The following is a 25,589-nucleotide window of genomic DNA, read 5'->3' on the forward strand; positions in this document are numbered from 1 at the left end:
CATAGGAACACGGATACAGAAACACACACAGAGACACACACGTGTGTACAATTGCATGTAGCCTCACACTCTCCTCCCTGATCCAGCCTCTCCGACTCACAGCAACCTCTCCTACCTCAAGCCAGACGTACTGGGCAGCAGTCGGAATGGACGGGATCTCAAACTCTACCCGGCTGTTCTCTGATACCAGCTCACTCGTATACACATTGTCCTTCGGAGTGAGCTCAGCTTTGATGCGCACAGTTATACCATCTGCAGGACTGCCATCTGGATAGGTCACCTCCACCTGGGAAGACAAGACAAACATCTCAGTAAACTGTCAGTGGAGAGCGATGAGAAATGGCAAGGGAGATTCCCACAATCACCAATCCTCAATCTAAAATAATCACAAAGTGAAAAGTCCTCAGGGATGTGACAAGATGTTATCAAAATGAACGTGATACTAAACCACACCAGGAGATAGACAGACTGTCAGACAGGTGAGCAAGGCAACAATGAATCGAGTCAGAGGGTGAGATAACTGCAGAATAAAACAGCAGGACAGACCGGGAGGATTGCCTTTGTTACTGAAATAATCAATGCAGCAGCAGCATCGTCATTGAAGCTCCACTTTAAAGGAAAGCAGAATGTGCCGGAGAAACTCAGAATGTCTGGCAGCATATGTGGGTGAGAGAAATAGAGTTAACATTTTGAGTTGAGTGACTCTTCGTTAGAACTGATAGTAGCTGGGAAAAGATGTTATTTATGCTGATGGCAGGTGGTGAGGTAAAACAGTGATGAACCGGAGAACATGGGGCCCAGTTTGGTTCTGAAGAAGAGCCATATTGGACTCGCAATGTTAACCCTGATTCTGTCTCTCCACAGATGCTGACCGACCTGCTGAGTTTCTCCAACAATTGTTGTCTTTGTTTCAGATCATCAGCATCTGCAGTTGTTTGTTTTATTTTAATAAATGAGTTTTACTTAAATGTTAATTCACTGTCACCATCAGCTGGCTCTGTTCATGGGTGTTATTGGTGAATGATAGGTGCGGCGATAGACTGTAATGGTCTATGCTGTCAAATAGCCGGTCACTGCTCTCACCAAGCTTGCATAAAAAATGGCTATTTGGGTGAATTTATGCCGTACAGAATCCAGGGTATAAGGGGCTCCTCTGGATCCGGTGACCCGAGATCACTGGATGGATTTTGTCAGCACCATCAGCTGAATGGGCAGCTTGCTAAAAGTCAAACCTGTGACCAATCAAAACCAAAATAACTGCAGAATGCTGTAAATCAGGAAAAAAAAACAAAGTTGCTGGAAAGCTCAGCAGTTCTGGCAGCATATGTGAAGGAAAAAATACAGTTAATGTTTTGGGTCTGGTGACCCTTCCTCAGAACTCGGAGGAAGGGTCATTGGACCCGAATGTTAACTCTCTTTTTTTCCTACACTGGTGCTGCCAGACCTGCTGAGCTTTCCAGCAACTTTGTTTCTGTGACCAATCAAGATTATCTTTCCAGAGTTAATGAACAGGTTAAATATTTCAATTCTACTCAGGAGTTTTGCACCCAATTTTATTTAATTCAGAGCGAAGTCAGGCAATTTGTGTCTTCAGTAATGAGCAGTGACTGTATGATTTGGACGCTGTCTCTGTGCTAATCCCTCAATCACTGCCTGTGCCAATAAGCAGCAGCAACCAGCAATATTCTATTCAGTCAGGGTCTGCCATAGTCCGGCACAGCTTCTGGTGTGATCAGTGTCCTGGCTGTTAGGGAGCGTCTGTGTGTACCATAGCTGCCAGTCCAATAGGACATCAGGCTCCAACACACATTCTGTAATAAACGGAATCCCAAACTGCAGCACGGAAGCAGGTGGTGGGGTTGGGAAAATGTAGGGAATTATTTTTAATATTTTAGGCTAGCAGGGACCAGTATAGATCAGCAAGCACAAGGGAGATGGCCACCAGACCTTGGTGCATGTTAAAATGGAGGCAGCAAGAGGTTTGAACATCCTTAGATTGACAGAGGTCAGAACAGGGAAGGCTACCCAGAATGTGGCAAATAGTGAAATCTTGAAATTAACAAGGACAAAGATACAGGTGAGGTGCCAAATGACTGGAGAGTGGCTCTTGTTGTGCCTTTTTTTTTGAAGTAGGGATGTAAGGAGAAGCCGAGGAGCTATAGACTTGTGAGTCTGACATCGGTGGTGGCTAAGTTGTTAGAATTCATTCTGAAGGATAGGATTTATATGCATTTGGAGAGGCAAGGAATGATTACAGATAATCAGAATGGCTTTGTGCAAGGGAAATCAGGTTTCACCAACTTGATTAATTTTTTTGAATAAGTAACCAAGAAGAATGATGAGGGCAGAGTAGTAGGCATTGTTTTCTTGGACTTTAGTAAAGCCGTGACAAGGTTTGGCACAGTAGAGTAATTAGTAAAGTCAGATCACATGGGATTCAGGGTGAGCTTGCCAACTGGATACAAAATTGGCTTAACTGCAGGAAACAGACAGTGATGGTGGAGGGTGGTTTTTTTCAGAGTGGAGGCCTGTGATCAAAGGTGTTCCACAGGGATTGGTCCTGGGTCCACTTTTGTTTGTCATTTATACAAATGATTTAGATGAGAATATAGGAGGCATGGATAGTAAGTGTGCAGGTGATACCAAGATTAGTGGTAGAGTGGACAATGAAGAAGGTTATCTAAGATTACAAAGACATCTTGATCAATTGGGTCAATGAGCTGAAGATTGGCAAATGGAGTTTAATTCGCATAAACACAAGGTATTACATATTGGTAAAACAAACAAAGACTTACACAATTAAAAATAGGGCCTTGGGCTGTGCTGTAGAACAGAGAACTAGGAGTTCAGGTACATAGATCTTTGAGAAGGTTCAGAAGAGATTTACCAGGATGTTGCTGGGAATGGAGGGTTTGAGTATAAGGAGAGGCTAGATAGGCTGGGACGTTTTTTTCACTGGAACTTAGGAGGTTGAGAGGTGATCTTATAAAAATTTCTAAAATAATGAGGGGTATAGATAAGGTGAATGGCAGGTGTTTTTTCTCCAGGATGGAGGATTTAAAGAATGGGGGCATATTTTTAAGGTGAGAGGAAAAAGATTTTAAAAAAGACATGAGGCAATTCTTTTACACAGAGACTAGTTCATGTGTGGAATGAAATTCCAGAGGAAGTGGTGGGTGTGGCTACAGTTACAATGTTTAAAGGACATTTAGATAAATACATGAATAGGAAATGTTTGGAGGGATATGGGTCAAGTGCAGGCAGGTGGGACTAGTTTAGTTATGGGACATGGTCGGCATGTATTGGCTGGACTGAAGGGTCTATTTCTGTGCTGTATGACTCCATAACACAGGTGAGGCTTTCAGCAAACAGAAAAAAATGAAGTTGGAACAGACCTATAGAGGTGGGATCAGGTGTTTGTGATGGTGAACTAACCCTTACCCTATCTGAGCAAATGCTGGCTGAGATTAATTCGATGTTAGCAGTCCAGACCAACATTGGACAGTGGCCAGGGGTAAAGGATAGAGTCAGTGGCAAAGGAGGTTATTTTAATTAAAAGAAAAATAAACTGCTTCAGTATTTATAATACTTATGGAAGAAATTTCTGCTCAGCCAGAAGCCAATGTCAGACAAGATGTCTGTTAATTAAGAGATACTGGAGCTGTTGAGAAAACAGATAATGAGGCAGAGCTGTATCCCAGCTGTCAGGATACACGTGAAAGCTGACATTATGTCAGTGAGAAGCAGCATGTAGATGAGAAATAGAAGGGGTCAAGGACAAATCTGTGAGGTTGCCAGACGTAATGGTGCAGGAGCAGGAAGAATAGCCAGAGCTGGTCACCTCTAGCTAAGAATGGAAGCAGCTGACACAGCCCACAATATAGGGTGAATAACAAAAAGGAGGTGTTGGAGAAAGACAATATGGTCACAGTGCCAGAAAGTGCAGGCAGATCCAAAAGGACAAGGAGAGAAAGTCAGTTCCATTGGATGCCATTTGTCTCCCTTTAGTGGAAATTCTGCATTGGGATTTTACTCCATTCTCCCCTAGTGATCTCACCTTGGCTTTATAGGGAAGGCCTGGCTTGAACTGCTTGCGAGTGTCCTTTGAGTACTTGATATCGATGAGCTGCTTATGAACTGGGGTTGAGTCATCAAAGGTGATCTGTTTACTACCATCCGCACTCACCACTGAGGCCCAAATGCTCACCGAACCTCGGAAATGATCTGGAACATCAACCGGCATCATCTCCTTTGCACAAATCAGAAAGGTGGATGACCCATCAATCTGCAGAGATAAAAGGTTAAGAGGTGAGGCATTGTGGTACACTTTGTTAAAAAGACTTTTAATACAAGAAGCAAGGACATTACACTAACCCTTTATAAAATCAGTGTTTAGGCCTAAGCTGCAGGATTGTGTCCAGTTGGGGCACATGACCTGAGAAATAATGTCAAGACCTGGGAGACAGCAGAAACAGAACGTATTAGAGTGATACCAGGGCTGAGTGTCTCAATTACTGTTTATGGAGAGGCTACAGATTGTTCTCTATAGAGATGGCAACAGAAGTATTATAACACAGATGTACAAGGGGATTGGGCAGAGTAAATCAGGTTCCAAATAGCAGAGGATTACGAAGCAGGGAGATAGAGTTACTGTAATAGACAAAAACGATAGAACTGGTAGGTGCAGTTGCTTTTCAAACAGTGAGTTTTTGTGATCACAAACATGTTTCCTGAAATTACATTGGAAAAGGGAATTGGGGGAAATACTCAAAGGTGAAGAGGTGCAAAGCAATGGGGTAAGCACTGGGGGAATGGGGCATAGACCCAGTGCATTCTCTCTTGTGATCCACAAATCTATGGTCAGTGATTTCAGGTCAAACTGCAGGGAGTTTTCAAGCACGTTAGTTCCATATCACACACCTTTTAAGGTGTGTCCACACTAACTAACTGGGTCATAGTATAACACAGGACTGTAAAGTTACAAATCATTTTCACAAAATAGCCTTTGGCTCTGCACCAACCCAACAATCACAGTCAGAGTTTACAAATGAGGAAAGGACACACACTTGTGGGATGGATTTAATCCTGAGGGGCAGGAGATCATACAGTGTAGAGGAAACTTTTACTCTGTATCTAACCCCATGCTGTCCCTGTCCTAGGTGTGTTTGATGGGGACAATGAAGATGGGACTTTACCATTTATCTGACCTTGTGCTGTCCCTGTCCTGGGAGTGTTCGATAGGGACAGTATAGAGAGGGCCTTATTTTCAGTATAAAAGTGTACAGGGAGCTTTACTCTGTATTTAGCAGATGTTGTTCTTGCCCTGAAAGGTTTTGGAAAATCCTGAAACAATAAGTGATTTATTCTACATCATGCAGACTATGCCAGTTATTCCATAATAACCAAATCCAGGATCTTGTACCTCCATCGTCTTCACCACAGGGTGTCCCAGCTCATGGCGATAGTAGCCCACTCCGTTTACTGTCATGTTCACCGTTAGCCTCCCCAGCACAGGTTTCCCAAACGTGTATCTGGTAGACACAGACAGTGCAGAGAGGGACATCGAGGATTAGTTGTTTCTGCTGGGTCCAGTGAGCTGACTTGCCAAACATCATTAAGGAAATATGCACCTGCATTTTTAGAAACCACTTGATGGTCACCGATGAGCATGAAATGTGGTGCACCCCTGCCCAAGGGACTCACTGATCGGCTTGTTTCCAATTTGCTTTCCCCTAAAGTTTTGAAGCTCCCACTACCTCTGTGGGCAGCCAAATTGATTTTTCAGCCAATTGCAAGATAGAAAGGGATGTAAAACAAGGTGGGGGAGTTGAGGTACTGATTCAGGAGAATGTCACAGCTGCACTTGGAAGGCTTGTACAGCAAGGCCACATGAATCAAACTCAGGAATAAGAAAGTAGTTGTCACTATGATGGAATTATAGTATAGGCCTCCCAATAGCCAGCAGGAGATCGAGGAACAGATATGTAGGCAGATTGTGATAAGATGTAAAAATACTAGGGTGATTTAAACTTCCCCAATATTGACAGTGACTCCGTTAGTGCCAGTGGTTTAGATGGGGCAAAATTTGTAGATGTATCCAAGAAGGAATCTTGAAACAATATGTAGATAGTCTAACAGGCAGCTGGGAGAACACAGCAGGCCAGGCAGCATCTGGAGGAATGTTGACTGCTCCTTTCCTCCAGATGTTGCCTGGCCTGCTGTGTTCTTCCTGCCTCCTTTTTGTCTACCTCGGATTCCAGCACCTGCAGTTTTTATTTATCTCTAACGTAGATAGTTTAATGGGGGAAGGGACCATATTAGACTCTGTACTGAGGAATGAGCCTGGCCAGGCAATCATATTTCAGTGGGGGAGCAATTTGAAAACAGCGATCATAATTATGTACGCTTTATGATAGTTATGGATCAGGACAAGGCTGGTCATCAACTGAAAGTGTTAGTTTGGAGGAAGACCAATTACAACAGTATTAAGCAGCAATGAGAGAAATCCCACATCTGATATGTAGGAATCTTTTAAAGGCCAATTGTTAGAATTCAAGACCAGTATATAGCTGTGACACTGAAAGATAAGGATGGCAAGATTCCGGAACCCTGGATGACAAGAGATATTGAAAGCTGAGTCAAAAAGAAAAAGGAAGCATATGTAAGGTTTAGGAAGCTGAAGTCAGATGCAGCCCTTGGGGAATATAAAGGAGGCAGGAAAGAACATAAACAAGAAATTAACAGGGTCAGCAGGAGCTATGAAATGTCTTTAGCAAGTAGGATTAAGGAAAGTCCCAAGGCATTTTACACACATAAGCAGCAAGAGGGTAGCTAGGGAAAATGTAGGTCAACTCAAGGACAAAGCAAAGAATTTAGGTAGTGAGATTAGGGAGAGGTATGTTGACAGTCTAGGGCGTGTGCGTATCACGAAGGTATTGGATGTCTTGAAAAACACTGAAGTTGGCAAGTCCCCACGGCTTAATAAGATCTATCCCAGGTGACCGAGGGAGGCAAACATGAAGATTGCTGGGTCCTGACAGAGATCTTTGCATCCCCTTTAGCCACAGGTAAGGTCCCAAAGGACCAGAGAATAGCCAATGTTGTTCCTTTGTTTAAGAAGGGCAACAGAGATTATCAAGGAAATTATCGGCTGGTAAGTTTTACATGTGTGTTAGGGGAATTATTGGAGAAGATTCTTAGGGACACTGTTCACTCACATTTGGAGAAGAATGGACTTTTAGGGATAGTCAGCACAGCTTTATGCAGGGAAGATACTAGCTCACAAATTTGATTAAGTTTTTTGAGGAAGTGACAAAGACTATTGATGAGTGTAGTGCAGTGGACGTTGTCTGCTTGGACTTTAGTAAAGCATTTGACAAGGTTGCTCATGGTAGGCTGGTCCAAAAGATTAAGTCACATGGAATCCACAGTGAGTTCATAAGTTGGATACAGAACTGGCTTGTTCATAGAAAACAGAGGGTGTTTGTAGAAGTGTGTTTTCCTGAGTGGAGGTCTGTGGTGGACAAGGATCAGAGCTGGGACCTCTGTCATTTAATATATATGATTTGGATGAAAATGTAGATGGTCTGATTAGAAAGTTTGCAGATGAGATGAAAATTGTTAGAGTTGTGGTTACTGAGGAAGGTTGGCAAAGGATACAGCAGGACATACATCAGCTGGAAAGTTGGGTGGAGAAACAGCAGATGGAGTTTAATCCAGACAAATGTGAGGTGATGCATTTTGGGAGGTCAAATGCAAGACCCTTAGGATACTGATATACAGATGGAGCTTGGGGTGCAAGCCCATAGCTCCCTATAAGTGGTAGCACAGGTGGATAAACCGGTAAAGAAGGCGTATAGCATGCTTGTCTTCATCAATCGGGGCCTTGAGTATAAAAGTTGGCAAGTTATGTTGCAGCTGTATAAAACTTTAGTCAGGCCACACATGGAGTATTGTGTGCAGCTCTGGTCACCACACTATAGTAAGTAAGGATGTAGAGGCTTTGGAGAGAGTGCAAAACGTATTTACTAGGGTGTCACTTGAATTGAAGTGTATCAATATTGGACAAACTTAGATGATTTTTAATAGTGTCGGAGACTGAGGGGTGACCTGATAGAGGTATATAAAATTCTGAGAGATATTGATAAGGTGGATTGTCAGAGTATTTTTCAGAGGGTGGAAACATCAAATACTCGGGGTATATGTTTAAGGTAACAGGAAGTGAGCTTAAAGGAGATGTCCAAGGCAAGCCTTTTACACAGAGGGTGGTACCTGCCTGGAATGCACTGCAATGAGATGTGTGAGAAGCAGATACAGTAGCAACATTTAAGAGACATTTAGACAGACACATGAACAGACACGTAATCATGAGATATGGACTATGTGCTGGCAGATGGGATTAGTTTGGAGTGGCATCATGGTTGGTATAGACATGGTGGGTTGATGGGCCTGCTCCTGCGCTGGACTATACTGTTCTATGTTCAATTTGTCCTGTGCACAGCTAGAGGAGACCCAATTTCATTTACAGAATGCACTTGATCAGTGTCACATGTAAGGCTATTTAACACGGTCAGCCCATGGTGTTGAGGGTAATGTATCAGCATGGCTACAGAACTGACTAACTAATAGAATACCACAGGGATCACGTGACAATTATTTACATATTTATTAATGACTAGATTGAATAAAGTGAATGTATTGTCACCAAGTTTGCAGCTGGGAAGGCGAGTTGAGAGGTTGACACAAAGAGGTGTAAAGGAACACAGGTTAAGTGAGTAGGCAACAATTTGACAAATAGAATAATATGGGAAAATGTGAGGTTATACACTTTGGCGGGAAAAATACGGGTGCTAAATATTATTTAAATGGAGGAAGACTGCAGAAAGCTGCAACATGGAGGGATTCATGGGTGCTTGTGCACAAACCACAAAAAGCTAGTATCCGAATTCAGTGGGAAATAGGGACAGCAAATGGGATGTTGGCCTTTATTTCAAAGGGAATACAATATGAAATTAGGGAGTTTAGCTAAAAGCATGCCACAGCTAGAATAGTGTGAGCAATTCTGGTCCCTTATTTAAGTGGAGATATCAAAGAACCATAGAATCTATTCAGCGCATCCGGTCCACACCAACCCTCCAGATCCAGGCCCTACCTTACTCTGTAACCCTACATTTCCCATGGCTAACCCACCTAGACTGCACATCCCTGCACACTTCGGGCAATTTAGCATGGCCAATCCACCCTAACCTGCAAATCTTTCAATTCATTTGTAATGAAAAAACAAGATTGAGGTCACAGAGCACCTTCCTGAGTAATAATTCATAAGACGCAATACATTAGCTTCCGGTTCAGTAAAATATGCATTTATAAGATATTGGAGCAAAATTAAACCTTTCAAATCATTAACTCTGCTCTACCATTCGATCATAGCTGATGTTTCTCAACTCCAATCTCCTGCCTTCTCCCCATGACCCCCTTCAATTTTCCCTTTCTAATCAAGAACCTTTCTCTTTCTTAAAGGCACTCAATGACTTGGCCTCCATAGACCTCTATGTTAATGAGTTCCACAAATTCACCACCCTCTGGCTGAAGAAATTCCTCCTCATAGGGAGGAATTGGGATAGGGAAGCAAACACGTAGCTAAAGGAGTGGTGTGGGCAAGAGGGTTTCCTTTACATGGGGCACCGGCATCAGTTCTGAGACAGGAGGGATCTGTACCACTGGGATGGACTTCACCTGAACAGGGCCGGGTCCAGTGTTCTGGTGAAAAGGATAAATAGGGTGGTTAATAGGACTTTAAACTAGTAAGTAGAGGGGAAGGGAGAAGTGAGCGTAGAGGGAGAATAACAATTAATGTAAGTCAAAGCAGCAGGTTAGCAGGTGACGAGGAAGCTTCAACTCCATTGAAAATTAGGAAAAAAGATAAACGGAAGGAGAACTCAAGAGCTGTTAGTAGTGGAGGTGATAGGACTCAAAAAGAAGGTGCAAAAACTGGCATAAGGGCACTTTATCTGAATGCTCAGAGAATTTGAAACAAGGTGGATGAGTTGACAGTGCAAATCATGGCAAATGGGTACGATTTAGTGGTCATTACAGAGACATGGTTGCAGGTTAGCCATGACTGGGAGTTAAATATCCAGGGGTATCAAACTGTTCAGAAGGACAGACAGGAAGGTAAGGGAGGTGGTGTTGTTCTGATTTTTAGGGATGATATCAGGGCGATAGTGAGAGATGACATAGGTTCTACTGAACAAAATGGTGAATCTATTTGGATGGAAATTAGGAATAGCAGGGAGAAGAAGTCACTGATAGGTGTGGTCTATAGGCCACCAAATAATGACATCGTGATGGGGCGCACAATAAACATAGAAATCGCTAATGCATGTAAAAATGGTACAGCAATTATCATGGGGGTTTTAATCTACATATCAATTGGTCAAACCAGGTCAGTGATGGCTGCCTTGAGGAGAGGTTCATAGACTGCTCCGCAATAACCTCCTTGAACAATATGTAATGGAACCTATGAGGGAGCAAGCGATCGTAGATCTAGTCCTGTGTAATGAGACAGGAATAATTAATGATGTCACAGTTAGGAATCCTCTCGGAAGGAGCAGTCGCAGTACGGTCGAATTTAAAATACAGATGGAGTGTGAGAAGGTTAAATCCAGTACCTGTGTCCTGTGCTTAGACAAAGGAGACTATGAAGGTTTGAGGGAGGAGTTAGCTAAGGTAGAATGGAAGCAAAAACTTTATGGTGGGTCAATTCAGGAACAGAGGAGAACTTTCAAAACAATTTTTCATAGTGCTCAGTAGAAGTATATTCCACAGATGAGGAAGAACTGTAGGAAAAGAGACAGCCAGCCATGGATGTCTAAGGAAATAAAGGAAAGTATCAGATTGAAAAAAAAACACGTACAAAAAAAGCAGAGTAGTGGGAAAGTGGTAGACTGGGAAATCTTTAAAAGCCAGCAGAATTCCACAAAAAAATGTTATAAAAAGTAAGATAGATCATGAGAATAAACTAGCTCAGAATATAAAAAGAGGCAGCAAAAGTTTCTATAAGTATGTAAATCGTAAAAGAGTGGCGAAGGTAAACATTGGTCCTTTAGAGGATGAAAAGGCCAATTTACTAACCGAGAATGAGGAAATAGCTGAGACATTGAAACAGTTATTTTGCGTCGGTCTTCACAGTGGAAGATACAAATAACACGCCGAAAACTAATGGCAAGAAGGTTATAGCAGGTGAGGACCTAGAAACTATCATTATCACTAAGGAGGCAGCTAATGGGGCTGGGTAGACAAGTCTCCTGGCACTGATTAAATGCTTTCCAGGGTACTAAAAGACGTGATGGAGGAAATAGCAAATGTGCTAGTAATTATTTACCAAAATTCACTGGACTCTGGGGTGGTTCCCGCAGATTGGTAAACAGTCAATGTGACGCCACTGTTTAAAAAAGGAAGTAGACAAAAAGCACGTAATTATAGGCCAGTTAGCTTAACTTCGGTAGTGTGGAAAATGCTTCAATCATTAAGGAAGAAATAGCAAGACATCTGGATATAAATTCTCCCATTGGGAACACCCAGCATGGGTTCATGAAGGGTAGGTCATGTTTAACAAATTTGGTGGAATTCTTTGAGGACATCACTTGCATGGTGGACAATGGGGAACCTGTGGATGTGGTGTGTATCTGGATATCTATTTGACAAGGTGCCACACCAAAGGCTGCTACTTAAGATAAAGTTGCACGGTATTACAGGTAATGTATTGGCATGGATAGAGGAATGGTTGGCCAGTAGAAAGCAAACAGTAGGGGTAAATGGGTGCTTTTCTGGTTGGTGGTCAGTGGCTAGTGGTGTGCCTCAGGGATCAGTGTTGGGTCCACAATTGTTTACAATTTACATAGATAAATTGGAGTTGGGGACTAAGTGTGGTGTGTCAAAATTTGCAGATGGCATTAAGGTGAGTGGTAGAGCAACGTGTGCAGAAGGCGCTGAAAGACTGCAGAGGGATATAGATAGTCTAAGTGAGTGGGCAAAAGCCTGGCAGATGGGGTACAATGTTGATAAGTGCGAGGTCATCCATTTTGGTAGGAATAACAGCAAAATGGACTATGTTGTAAATGGTGAAAAATTGCAGCACGCCGCTGTGCAGAGGGACTTGGGTATCTTTGTGCGTGAATTGCCAGAAGTAGGATTGCAGGTACAGCTGGTAATTAAAAAGGCAAATAGAATTTTGTCTGGCATTACTAGAGGGATGGAGTTTAAAAACAGCTGTATCGGGTCCTGGTGAGGCCACACCTGGAGTACTGTGTGCCGTTTTGGTCTCCTTACTTGAGAAGCGATATACTAGCACTGGAAGGGGTTCAGAGGAGATTCACTCGGTTGATTCCAGAGTTGAGAGGGTTGGATTATGAGGAGAGACTGAGTAGATTGGGATTATACTCATTGGAATTCAGAAGAATGAGGGGAGATCTTATTGAAACATATAAGATTATGAAGGGAATAGGTAAGGTGGAGGCAGGGAGATTGTTTCCGCTAGCAGGTGAAACTAGGGCTAGAGGGCATCGCCTCAAAATAAAGGGAAGCAGATGTAGGACTGAGGTCAGGGGAAACTTCTTCACCCGAAGGGTTGTGAATCTGTGGAACTCCCTGCCCAGTGAAGCAGTTGAAGCTACCTCGCTGAATGTGTTTAAGGCAAAGCTAGATAAATTTTTGAAAGGTAAAGGAATTAAGGGTTATGGTGAGTGGGTGGGTAAGTGGACCTGAGTCTCAAAAAGATCAGCCATGATCTTATTAAATGGCGGGGCAGGCTCAAGGGGCCAGATGGCCGACTCCTGCTCCTAGTTCTTATGTTCAGCTCAATTCTGAAGGGTGTTCCCTTCATTCTGAGGCCGTGTTCTCAAGTCTTGGTCTATCCTACTGGTGGAAACTTCTTCTCCACATATACTATATTCAGGCCTCTCAGTATTCTGTATGTTTCAATAAGATCCCCCTCATCCTTCTAAACTCCATCAAGTACAGACCCAGAATTCTCAACCATTCCTCATATTGCATTGGAGGCAGCCCAGAGAAAGTTCAGTGGGCTAATCATGTATGGAAGGATTGACATATATGAGGAGAGACTGAGTAGACTGGGTTTGTACTCGTTAGAGTTTAGAAGAATGAGAGGTGACCTTATTAAAACATTCACAATTCTTAGGGGGCCTGAGAGGGTAGATGTGAAGAAGTTGTTTCCCCTTCTGGGACAAGCAGGCATCATATCCCAAGAAGGGGCTGCATAGCAAGGCCTGGCAAAAGGAGGAATTTCTTCTTAAGGGTGGTAAACTGTTAGAATTCTTTACCACAGAGGGCTGTTGAAGCTGGGTCATTACGTATATTCAGGCTGAGATACAGATCTTTAACTAGTAAGGAAATCAAGGATTATGGGGCAAAAGCAAGAAAGTGGGGTTGTGGATTTTTAGATTAGCCACAATCTCACTGAATGGTGGAGTAGACTTGATGAGCTGAATGGCTATTTCTTCTCCAGTGTAGTATGGCCTTTTAGATTGCTGTTGGTAACTGTGTTTGCATGTCTACATGGGGTTTGTGGGTGCGTGTGTGTCTATGTCAGGAGCGTGTGTGTGTGTGCATGTGTGTCTATGTCGGGAGCGTGTGTGTGTGTATATGTCGGGAGCATGTGTGTGCGTGTGTGTATGTCGTGTGTGTGTGTGTGTGTGTGTGTGTTTAGTTTATGTCGGGTGCGTGTGTGTGTGTCTGTCTATGTCGGGAGTGTGTGTGTGTGTGTGTGTGTGTGTGTGTGTCTATGTCGGGAGCGTGTGTGTCTATGTCGGGTGTCTGTGTGTAACTGTGTGGGGTGGTGTGTGTATCTATGTCGGGTGTGTGTGTGTCTCTGTGAGAGGTGTGTGTGTCTGTGTTGGGGGGTGTGTGTGTCTGTGTGTGTGTGTGTTTGTCTGTCTGTGTTGGGGCATGTGTGTGTGTGTCTGTTCATGGGAGAGTGTGTGTGTGTGTGTGTGTGTGTGTGTGTGTGTGTGTGTGTGTGTGTGTGTGTGTGTGCGCGTGTGCGCTTGTCTGTCTGTCCGTGTGGGGCGTGTGTGTCTGTCTGTGTGGTGTGTGGGGCGTGTGTGTCTGTCTGTGTGGGGCGTGTGTGTCTGTCTGTGTGGGGCATGTTCCAGTACAAGGGGATAAAACCTAAAAGCAGAGCTAGGCTGTTCAAAGGTGAGAACAGGAAAAACATTTACCACAGAAGGGACTGGAAATGTGAAAGCCTCTCCCTGTAGCTGCCCAATAGCAGTGAACGCTGGGAGAGAGAACTGGAACCTTAACAATCAAGATAGGTTGATCTTTGTCAGGTACAAGTACTGGTGCAGGGGTTTTGCAGGTGGGCAAATATAGTTAAGGGCGTGCAAGAGAGACAGTGACACAACAAGACAGCGACAGAACAAGAGAGCGACAGCTGAGCATGCATGATAGTGACAAAGCAAGCATGACAGAGACAACATCAGTGCAAGGGAGTGAGAAAGAAAGTGAGCATGACATTGACAAAGTGAATGTGTGAGACAGTGACAGAACAAACATGCAACAGAGTGAGCAAGAGTTACAGAGTAACAGCAGTAACCTTCCAGGATGCTAAATTGAAGGAAGCCCACACCTCAAAACTCCTCAAACCCTTGTGAACCTGCAGACCATCTTTGAAAATCCTGGTGAGTTTCTAATCACCATCCATGGATGGCCATGAATGAGTTTAATTGGTCCTCTTCACATCCTGCCTCGAGCTAGGAACTGGGCCCTAGCCAATGCAGCTATCCATAGTGTCTGACATGCCTCTTTCCCATCCCTGCATGGGCTCAAGTACCCCAGGGGCTTTTACAAATTGCACAGCTCACCTGGCACGGACACGTCCTTCCTCACAGCTGTTCAGGTCCCGGATGTACCTGGGCGGATCAATGACCAATTCAAACTTTGGTAAAACTACAAACAGAAACAAAGAGTCAATACTCAGCTCCAAGGGGAATGTTTTTACACTCAGCACCCACTCTCCAAGGGAACACATCCGTAATCTACACCAGAGCATTACTGACTCAATATTACAGGTTTCCCAGAGGCCTGCAAAATTCTTCTTTGCAAGTGCTGCCCCAATCCCAAAAGAACATTCCGATAACATCTGCTTCCACCACTTGCTCAGGCAACACATTCCAGATTAGTGGTACTCACTGGGGAAAGTGTTTCCTCAAGCAGCCTGATGTTTTGCCAATCGCCTTCAATTTGTCCCCTCTGGACACTGATCCTCACCACCATTCAAGTAAATTCCACTATGATTTCACCACTTCGCCTGCATGTCCTACAGACAGTGAGTGATTGTTGTTTGAGATCCGCACAGCAGCATCTGGCTCTGCTTGGGTTCTCTGGTTAGCTCAGCTCCCATTAATCCACACTGTTACACTAACCTGTGCAGCTTTCTTGTGTTTGATCAGGACAGTGCACAGGAAGTGTTACTCCCCCCCGTCCTGGGAGTGTTTGATGGGGACAGTGTACAGATAGCTTTACTCTGTATCTAACCCTGTGCTGTCCCTGTCCTGGGAGTGTTTAATGGCGACAGGGGAGAGGAAGTTTTATTCTGAATCTAACCCCATGCTGTCCCTGTCCTGTCCTGGGAGTGCTTGGTGCTGATGTTCAGTCCTACTGCAATCTGGAACTGGAAAAACTGGGGCCTTAATTTAGTGTCTCATCGAAGGAAAGGAAAGAGACAGTAGAGCAATATTTAATCAACACTGCATTAACCAGAGAACTGGTTTCTATGTTTCTCTCTGGTGTAACTAGCATGCTATCCTTGACCTCAGCTATTTCTTCTCTGTATCATCCAAAGACACAGTTTTAATGTGTGCGCTATGGACACCCAGCTCTCTCTCACCACCATCCTCTTGATTCCACCACTGTCTCTAAATGACCAGAATAGGATCCAATGCCCAGTGAGGGCTAGGCAGAAGTTTCATCCAGTTACATACAGTAAAGGCTTATACCCATTGCCTGTAGTGTTCCCCAACAACCTCCAATCCCCAGCTACCAACTCCATCACCCTTCCTGTGGGCTGTCTGGGGCAGAAACATTCTCTTCACTAATGCAACATAATAAATGACTTGGTGTGGCCTTCTGACACTATTGCTTCTTATTCGCTCTGTAAAATTGCCCACTTCTACCCCATCTCAGTTCAGCTGCAGCCAATAACCTGAACCTCACCCTCGTCACATCGACACTCAATTATTCTAGCCCACTCCTGGTCACTCTTTGAGAAAGTGGAGGGTGTCCAAAACTCTGCAGCTCATGTCCTAACCCAACACCAAATCTCACTCAAGTCCCTCTCCTGCATTCACTGGTCTCTACAGGCTCCCCGTCATTTAAAATTTTTCATCCTTATTTTCAATTGTGTTTAGTCCGCACTTCCCTATCTCTGTAATTTTCACTACCCCTTCAATCCCCAGAAATCTCTGTGCTCCTTCAATTCTGGCCCTTTGATCGCCTGATTTTAACCACTCCCCAGCTATAGCCTTGCCGAAAGCAGCCTAGGTCCCAAACTTCTGGAATTCATCCTAAAACCTCTCTGTCTACCTCTCTTCTTAAAACTTAAATATTTCACCAAGCTGATCGTTCAATGATCGTAAATCTTCTCAGTGTCACACCTTGTCTAATTGTAATGTAGAATGTAGAACAGTATAGGCCCTTCAGCTCACGATGTTGTGCTGACCCTACATTTTACTATCCTCCACGTCTTATTCAAGAGTCGCTTAAAAGTCTCTAAAATATCTGACTCCACTGCCAGCAGCACATTCCACACGCCCACCACTCTCTGTGTGAAGGACCTACCTCTGACATCTCCCCATACCTTCCTCCAATCACCTTAAAATTATGCCCCCTCGTAATAGTCATCTCCATAGTAATGTAGAGGTGTGAGACAGTCAGAGGGTGGTCAGATTGGAGATTGCACAGATTCAAAGGGGATTAGGTTATGGAAGAATTTGATAACAAAGAGGAAGATCTTAAACAAATCAAGCTGTGCCCAAGTGAGAGCCAGCCCCAGTGCTTCGAGGGTGTTCAGTGATGGGGTTTTGGTCCGAGTTAGGATTTGGGCAACAGAGTTTGGGATGAGTTCAAGCCAGATGGTAGTTGAAGAAAATGTAGGAAGTGGTTGTTAAATGGAATGGAGTTGGCTTAGTTTGGCACCCCTAGTTTGTAATGGCACAAGATCAGGGGTTAAAGTTCACTTCCCTTCATGACCAGCCACAAACTAGAATCATTCCTCAAGCAGATTGCGTTGGAGAGAGAAAAACTAAGGACAAAAACAGAGAGAGCAAAAAGAGAGGGGGAGAAAGAAAAGAATGTATGGGGAGGGACAGAGAAAAAAGAGCAAGAGGCAGAAATAATGATGATGGGATGAGGTCATGGAGAGGTGAGGCTACATTGATTGAAATAGAAACTAAGGCTCAAACAGGTAGGATAGAAACAGGATTGGAGACCAAAGGGAGTGATCACAGAGAGAAAGACAAAAACGTTGAGCAGAGCAGTGAGTGAACCAGTGACTTAGCCATTATCTTCAAAAGGTCACGGTTAAAGTGGAAGGGAATCAATGAACACCCTTCACTAAAACTCTGTACCTGGACTCTCTACCCTTCAGACTCAATGGAGCCAATCAGAAACCGCTCATCTCCCTCTGCTCAACAAAATTTAACTAACTGCATTTGGTTACTAGAGCAACACACTTTCAGTGAATTAAAAACAGGCTGTGCCCCTTGGGTAATACTGCTGCCAAAATAACTAGGAACCTGATAGAGCAATGTTATGGTTCTGTTTATTTTGGAGCCTTCAGCCTTGCTGTGCGGCAGCCACTGAGTCAGGAACTCCCTGCTCTGTGCATCATTTCCTCACTGAACTCTCAGGGCAGCACCAATATATCACCAAACTCAACCCTGCTGCAAGCTCACACAACTGGTTTGTTGATTCACCAGCTGAGGCAAGATACAGATTAAAACAAACTGTGTGACACACTCACCATATCGCTGAACTTCAAAGGTTTTATTGTAGCTGTAACCCTGCAACTGTACGAATATCATCCACTCTCCCAGCACTGGTTGCTCCGATAGTGGAAAGCTCATATTTATAACACCTGAAATAAAGCCAAGACAAATGATTTTTTTTGGGAGACAGTGGGGTTTGTTGTACAATAAACCTGTTCAAAACAAATCATCAATTGGACAGGAAACCCCTGGAATTCCGGTGAGCACTGTAAGTGATGTCAGGCACGCTGTGCTGAGTATCTATCCATGGACCCAGTGATGCCAAGAGGAGCCAACAATCAGTCAGGTTATGTCTAAAAATGCATCCTGACACTGGGGCCACAGGTCGAGCAGAAATGTGAGGCTAATCAACCAATTCTCTGCAACAGTAAAGCCTTCCATATACAACTTTGTGCCCTCTCACACATACAACTCTGCCCAATCACCTGCCATGCCTGCATGCACACCATCCATCTCTGGCTATTTCACTGCTCATTCACATATCCTGCTCACTCACAGATCCCCCTACACCTACTCGCACTCTCCCCACATCCATCCTCTACACCGACTCACACCCCCCAACATCCAGCGATACACCCCCCTACACCAACTCACAACAACTACACCCAGCCACACATATACTCAGATCCAGAGACACCATTCCAAATCTCACTGAAGCAACTTGAAACTCCAATTCAGTTCATTAAATAAATCCAACTGGCTCTCTGGTGCAGTGGGTATTGTCCTTGTCTCTGAGTCAGGCTCTTTAGGTTCAAGTCGCACTCTAAGACTTGATGACCAATAAAGGGGTATTCAGACTGGATGACCTGTAAATCCTCCCAATATACCAATGGCAGGAGAGACTCCTGGTCACGTAAAAGAAGATTAGATCCTCTCTCACTACTATCTATACCTCTGGGCTACAACATGCTTGTAAAATTGTATGTTGCTGTAACAACCCATATCTTCAGGGGGTCACAGATAGCTGAGCGGCCGTTGAATCAGATTGAGGCCAACATGAAGTTTGGTCCCTATTCCAACTGGGCCTCGATGCAGGAGCTGTCTCCTTGGCTGCCCATGGTAGAGGTCACAATGTTAATGTGCCCTCAGGCAGAGACCTAAACAGGGAGAAAAAGACAAAAATCTGAAACAGAAAGCTTCATGATGGTGACCAGGAAATTCCTAGATTGCCATAAAACCCTTTAGGGAAGGAAATCTGCTGTCCTTACCTGGTCTGGCCTACACATGATTCCAGGCCCAAAGCAATGAGACTCATTCTGAAATCGCTGAATAAACCACTCAGTCACATTCAACAACCACTCCCGCTTTTCCCAGAACAATTAGGGATGGACAATAAACGTTGGCCTACCCAGTGTTACCCACACCTCACGAACGAATTGCAAAAAAATGTTTTTAGCAGTTTTTAGTTCAAACAGAGAAAGAAGTGTGGAGGTTATGAACCAGGTTAGCCTGTTCCTAGCCAGTGTTCTGGGTTAGTAAGGAGAAAATTGTGGAGCTTCTTCCACCTGTTTGTTATCTGGTGACTCCAGCCGCAGGACACAGGAGTGTGGGAGAAGGCAGGATAGAACCACAACATGATCTGTAGTCAAATGTTTGGTTAAGTACTAGCAGATCTCACAGACACATATACTGCTCTCGACATTGACGGGAGGTATCTTTGAGGTGGCAACTGATAGATTTTTATCTAAAACTGGGACATTTGTGATTAGGAACGGATATACAGCCTGCCTTTCACCTAGTTCTTGCTTTCAATTTTACAGTATCGTCAGAGTTGATAGACTCAAAACTTGCCACCTACCACAACACACTGACTTCAGGTCATTCCACTGAATCATGCGAGACCCGCGGGGATCCTGAGGCAGAGAGACATGCACAGTGAGAATTTGAGAGAAACTGGGAACATGAGAAACCGAATTACAAATTAATTTTTGAACAAAACAATTCCTGCAGTCAGCCTTCAGTCTACATTCCTTTCTGTGGCTATGATTTTTTGACATACTCATTCATGGAACAGGAGCATCACTAGCTGGGCCAGCAAATATTGCCCATGCCTAGTTGCCATTGAGAAGGTGGTGGTGAGGTGCCTTTTTAAACTGCTGCAATTTATGGGGAGGTAATGGCCTAGTGGTATTATCACTAGCCTATTAATCCAGAGACCCAGGAAATGTTCTGGAGATCTGGCTTTGATTTCTACCACAGAAGACGGTGGAATTTGAATTCAATCAATACCTGGAACTAGGAGTCTAATGAGTAATCCATTGTCAATTGTCAGAAAAACCTATCTGGTTCATGAATAAGGTGAATAGCCAAGGCCTTTTCCCCAGGGTAGGGGAGCTCAAAACTAGACAGCATAGGTTTAAGGTGAGGGGGGGAAAGATTTAAAAGGGAACTAAGGGGCAGCTTTTTCACACAGATGGTGGTGTGTGTATGGAATGAGCTGCCACAGGAAGTGGTGGAGGCTGGTACAATTACAACATTTAAAAGGCATCTGGATGTACATATGAATAGGAAGAGTTTAGAGGGATATGGGCTAAATGAATCTTTAATTCTAAAGAGAATCTTTGGAGAATTTCTGCAGGGCATCTTGTAGATAGTCCACACTGCTGCTACTGAATGTCAATGGTGTAAGGAGCGGACATTTCTGGATGTAGTCCCAATCAAGCGGCTGCTTTGTTCTGGATGGTGTTGAGTCCTTAAGTGTTGTTGGAGCTGCACCCATCCAGGCACATGGGGAGTATTCCATCACACTCCTGACTTGTGTCTTGTAAATAGTGGACAGGCTCTGGAAAGTCAGGAGGTGAGTTACCTGCTGCAGTATTCCAGCCTCTGACCCGCTCTTGCAGCTACTTTGTTCATATGGCTGGCCTCATCCGGTTTATGATTAGAGATGGTAAGGGACCATGGTTAGATTCTCTCCTGTTGGAGATGGCCATTGCCTGGACTTTGTGTGGCATGAATGTTACTGTGATTTTCCCTCATAATAATGGGAAGCAGGTCAGTATCTGATTCCATCTTCATATTGTTCCTGTACAGTTGCAGACTGTGGGTGGACAACTGGAACATGTGACAGTGCAACAAACCTGCTCATCACTCAGTGGCCAGAGTTATTTGTTGTCTAACATTGGAGCAAGCAGAGAATGAGAGTAAAAGACCAATAAGAGACTGAGCGAGGGAAAGGCAGACACATCGAAGCAAGAGTCTAACAGACACAGGCAGACCATGGGAGAAAGAGGCAGAGACATAAAAAAAAGAGACTGACAAAAAGTAGAATTATTAAGAGCAATGGAGAGAGCGGCCATGAGGAAAATCAAGAAAGAAAACAGGAAATAGATTTCTACTCAATGACAACATGACAGCTATGACCCAGATTCATGCCAACCTCCTCCTCACGCACCCCTGCCCCCAAGGTCAGTGTCACCGTTGTTGGTGTGGTTTTCAGGTAGTAAACTGGTTACTCACCACAATATACGCCTCAACCTGCGAGAGAGAGAGAGAAGAAAATCTGAATCAAGTGTATTGATAAATAAGTTCCTTCAATAATGCAGACCTCCAAGAATTCAGGCCAAGTCCACGTTCCCATTGATCCCCAGCGAACCACTTGCTGATCTGAGCAGACCCGATTCAGCCACCTCTAAGAACAAATCTTGCCAAGTGTCCTGCCCACAAAATACAGGCAGCTTCAACCATTGGGAGATCAGACAGAGTTAAACCTCTCTGAGAGACCTGCAGTTAATAATTAAACTTCACTCCTTATTGTCACCCTTTGTCTTCTGACCATTCCTGGTCCCAGTAACGTATCCGGATTCAACGCATCATTCTCCACCACTTCTGCCACCAGCAATCTGACCCCATAACCAAGGATATATTGCCCCCCCACCCCTATCTTGGGACTGCTCTCTCCATGACTCTTTCATTGGGACTGCTCTCTCCATGACTCCCTCATCCACTCCACACTCCCCACTAGCCCCGCCACCCCCGGCACCTTTCCCTGTAATTGCAGGAAGTGCTACACCTGCCTCTTCACCACCCCCTGTCATCTCCATCCAAGGAACCAAAAAAACCTTCCGTATCAGACAGGTGTTCTCCAGCACATCCGTCAATGTGGTCTACTGCATCCACTGCTCCTAATATGGCCTCCTCTACATCTGTGAGATCAAGCAAAGGCTCAGAGATCACTTGGTAGAGCACCTGCACTCTGTTTGTGACAAACGACAACACCTTCCAATCACGAACCACTTCAACTCCCCCTCCCACTCTCTGGGTGATATGTCCATCCTGGGCCTCCTCCAGTGTCATAATGATGCGATCCGCAAACTGGAGGAGCAGCACCTTATATTCTGCCTCGGGAGTCTACAGCCCAATGATTTCAATGTGGATTTTATCAGTTACAAAATTTCCGCACCCCTGGTCTCATCCCCAACTCTTTGAGCTGACATAGCCTGTCCATCTTCTCTCCCACCTATTTGCCCCTCCCATCCCACTGACCAATCCCCACCACTGCCTACTTTCACTCACCTATCACCATCCCACCTCCACTCCCCAGCCCCACCCCTCCTCTCTCTATTTATTTCAGAGCTTCCTTCCCCCTCCCCCATTTCTGAATAAGGGTCCCAAACTGAAACAACACTGTGTGAAACTGGATGAACACAGCAGGCCAAGCAGCATCAGAGGAGCAGGAAAGCTTGACGTTTCGGGTCGGGACCCTTCTTCAGAAATCACCCAAAATGAAACTTCAGCTTTCCTGCTCCTCTGATGCTGCTTGGCCCACTCTGTTCCTTCAGCTCCACACCGTGTTATCTCCGACTCCAGCATCAGCAGTTATTACTATAGAACATACAACATTACAGCACAGTACAGGCCCTTCGGCCCTCAATGTTGTGCCGACCTGTCATACCGATCTCAAGCCCATCTAACCTACACTATTCCATGTACGTCCATATGCTTATCCAATGATGCCTTAAATGTATCTAAAGTTGGCGAATCTACTACCGTTGCAGGCAAAGTGTTCCATTCCCTTACTACTCTCTGAGTAAAGAAACAGCCTTAAGTCCCTCAGCTTTTCCTCATAAGACCTTCCCTCCATGCCAGGCAACATCCTAGTAAATCTCCTCTGCACCCTTTCCAACGCTTCCACATCCTTCTTATAATGCGGTGACCAGAACTGTACACAATATTCCAAGTGCGGGCGCACCAGAGTTTTGTACAGCTGCAGCATAACCTCTTGGTTCCGGAACTCGATCCCTCTATTAATAAAAGCTAAAACACTGTATGCCTTCTTAACAGCCCTGTCAACCTGGGTGGCAACTTTCAAGGATCTGTGTACATAGACACCGAGATCTCTCTGCTCATCTACACTACTAAGAATCTTACCATTAGCCCTGTACTTTGCCTTCCGGTTACTCCCCAAAGTGTATCACCTCACACTTGTCTGCATTAAACTCCATTTGCCACCTCTCAGCCCAGCTCTGCAGCTTATCTATGTCTCTCTGTAACCTATAGCATCCCTCGTCACTATCCACAACTCCACCGACCTGAGTGTCATCGGCAAATTTACTAACCCATCCTTCTACGCCCTCATCCAAGTCATTTATAAAAATGACAAACAGCAGTGGACCCAACACCGACCCTTGCGGTACACCACTCGTAACTGGTCTCCAGGATGAACATTTCCCATCAACTACCACCCTCTGTCTTCTCTCAGCAAGCCAATTTCCGATCCAAACTGCTATATCTCCCCCATATCTCTGAGATGCCAGTTGGAACATGGTTTAGAAAGGAGCCAACCCACAAAAACCGAAACATGTTTCACAGCTCAGCCTGGCCTTGGGGCAGTCTGTAAAATGCTTGTACTTGAACCATAAGCACCGTCTTCCGAATCTTGTCAATGCCAACACTCCAATTAGTCTCCTGCATATTCAGTGTACAGCTCTAGCTAACTGCAATGGCCCTGTCCATGATCCAAGGTGGGGAAAAATGCTTCCTGCAGCTTAAACTATAGCACAGGACAAATGCCACTGATTCCACGGATTACCAGGCATACTGAGCAAGATGGTCAGAGTGAGAGCTCCCAAAATGAACTAATCTTGATGTTCCTCTGATTGGCAATTGGAATGTCAGTCAGGGGTCAGTCGAGGAACAGGCTTGACAATCAGAATAGTTGAGGCTGTTCCTGCTGCTGATGGTCACCAATGACCCACAGGCCACAGGGAGGGAAAGGGTACATGGGTCAGAGGCAGGGAGGGAAATGGTACACATGTGAGAAAGAGAGTGAGGGTGCACAGGTCAGAGGGAGGAGGGAGGAGGGAGGGTAGGAGGTGAGGAAAAAGGACTGTACAGAGTGGGGATGAGGTGTGGGGAGGATGCCCAGATTGGACAGCACATGGGCTGGGAGGTTAGGGGTAGGAGGCAGGGAGAGTGAAGGTACATGTGTTGGGAGGAAATAAGTGTGCGTGGGTCAGGGTGAAGGGGGTGGAAGCAGGAGGGAGGGATAGTGAGGGCAAGCATATGGGAGGGAGAGACAGGGTGCAGATCCAGTTTCCTCAAGCTTTTTTCATCAGACAATCCCACTATTCCGGGCATTAACCTCGTGAACCAGCTTACGCACCCTCTATGATCAAGGTATCTCTCCTTAAATAAGATGACTAAAACGTACACAATACTTCAGGTGCAGCCTCACTGAGGCAGATACCTTTACTGCTGGACTCCAAACCCCTTTTGAAAACGATCAATATCCCACTTATTCATTGTAGCTGCCTGAACACAGATCCTTTGGACATTCACATGGCCCAACCTCACCATTTAAAAAATACTCTCCACTTTTGATTTCTCTACCAAAGTTAATAACTTCACACTTATTTACATTTTGTGTCATATTCTATTCCATTTCTGTTGCCTTCACATACTGCCTCCTCTTGATGAAATGCCAACAGGTTAGTTTTTCTGTTTTCTCTCTCACTCCCTTCTTTAATAGAGCATCCCCTCCAATCCACAGACTCATTGTAGAATCTACGGAAGTTTGGAAGATAGTCTGCTGCTCCTTGCTGTTTCATTGCTTCAACCAAATCAATTCCACGCATTGTTCTTCTCATTGGAGATCCTCCCTTATCAATATACTATTCCATCCCTTGAGCCACTGTTTGAGATCTGAAACCCAAAGCTGATGTTTCTGCAGCTGATGATGTTTCCTGCACAAGAGATCCACTGGATCACAACCACTTTCAAGGGACGATGAACCTGCATTCCAAGCTCTCCTTGTTCAATCACACGCCTCAGGACTTTACCTTTAAGTGCATAAGTCCTGCCCTGATTTGCTTTCCAAAATGCAGCACTTCACATGTCTCTAAACTAAACTCCACCTGCCATTCCTCAGCCAACTGGCTCATTTGATCATAATGCTGTTGTACCCTGAGGTAATCTTCTTCGCTGTCCACTATGCCTCCAATTTTAGAGTCATCTGCAAACTTACTAACCATACCTCCTATGTTCATATCTAAATCATTTATATAAATGACAAGAAGCATTGGA

The 25,589-nt window shown here is 44.5% G+C and overlaps 1 protein-coding gene across 1 annotated transcript in view; it reads right to left on the minus strand.

Annotated features, from left to right (window-relative positions):
* cpamd8 (C3 and PZP like alpha-2-macroglobulin domain containing 8) overlaps positions 1-25,589 on the minus strand; it is a 160,153-nt gene that overhangs the window by 75,235 nt on the left and 59,329 nt on the right. The window contains exons 6-12 of the mRNA XM_048560038.2: positions 21,525-21,542; positions 19,864-19,918; positions 18,041-18,154; positions 14,883-14,967; positions 5,423-5,531; positions 4,058-4,285; positions 116-286 (exon numbers count right to left, since the gene is read on the minus strand). Coding sequence (XP_048415995.1) covers positions 116-286; positions 4,058-4,285; positions 5,423-5,531; positions 14,883-14,967; positions 18,041-18,154; positions 19,864-19,918; positions 21,525-21,542 — 780 coding nt within the window. The remainder of the gene's footprint in view (positions 1-115; positions 287-4,057; positions 4,286-5,422; positions 5,532-14,882; positions 14,968-18,040; positions 18,155-19,863; positions 19,919-21,524; positions 21,543-25,589) is intronic.

This window comes from Stegostoma tigrinum, chromosome 30 (assembly GCF_030684315.1).
Source record: "Stegostoma tigrinum isolate sSteTig4 chromosome 30, sSteTig4.hap1, whole genome shotgun sequence".
Taxonomy (NCBI): domain Eukaryota; kingdom Metazoa; phylum Chordata; class Chondrichthyes; order Orectolobiformes; family Stegostomatidae; genus Stegostoma; species Stegostoma tigrinum.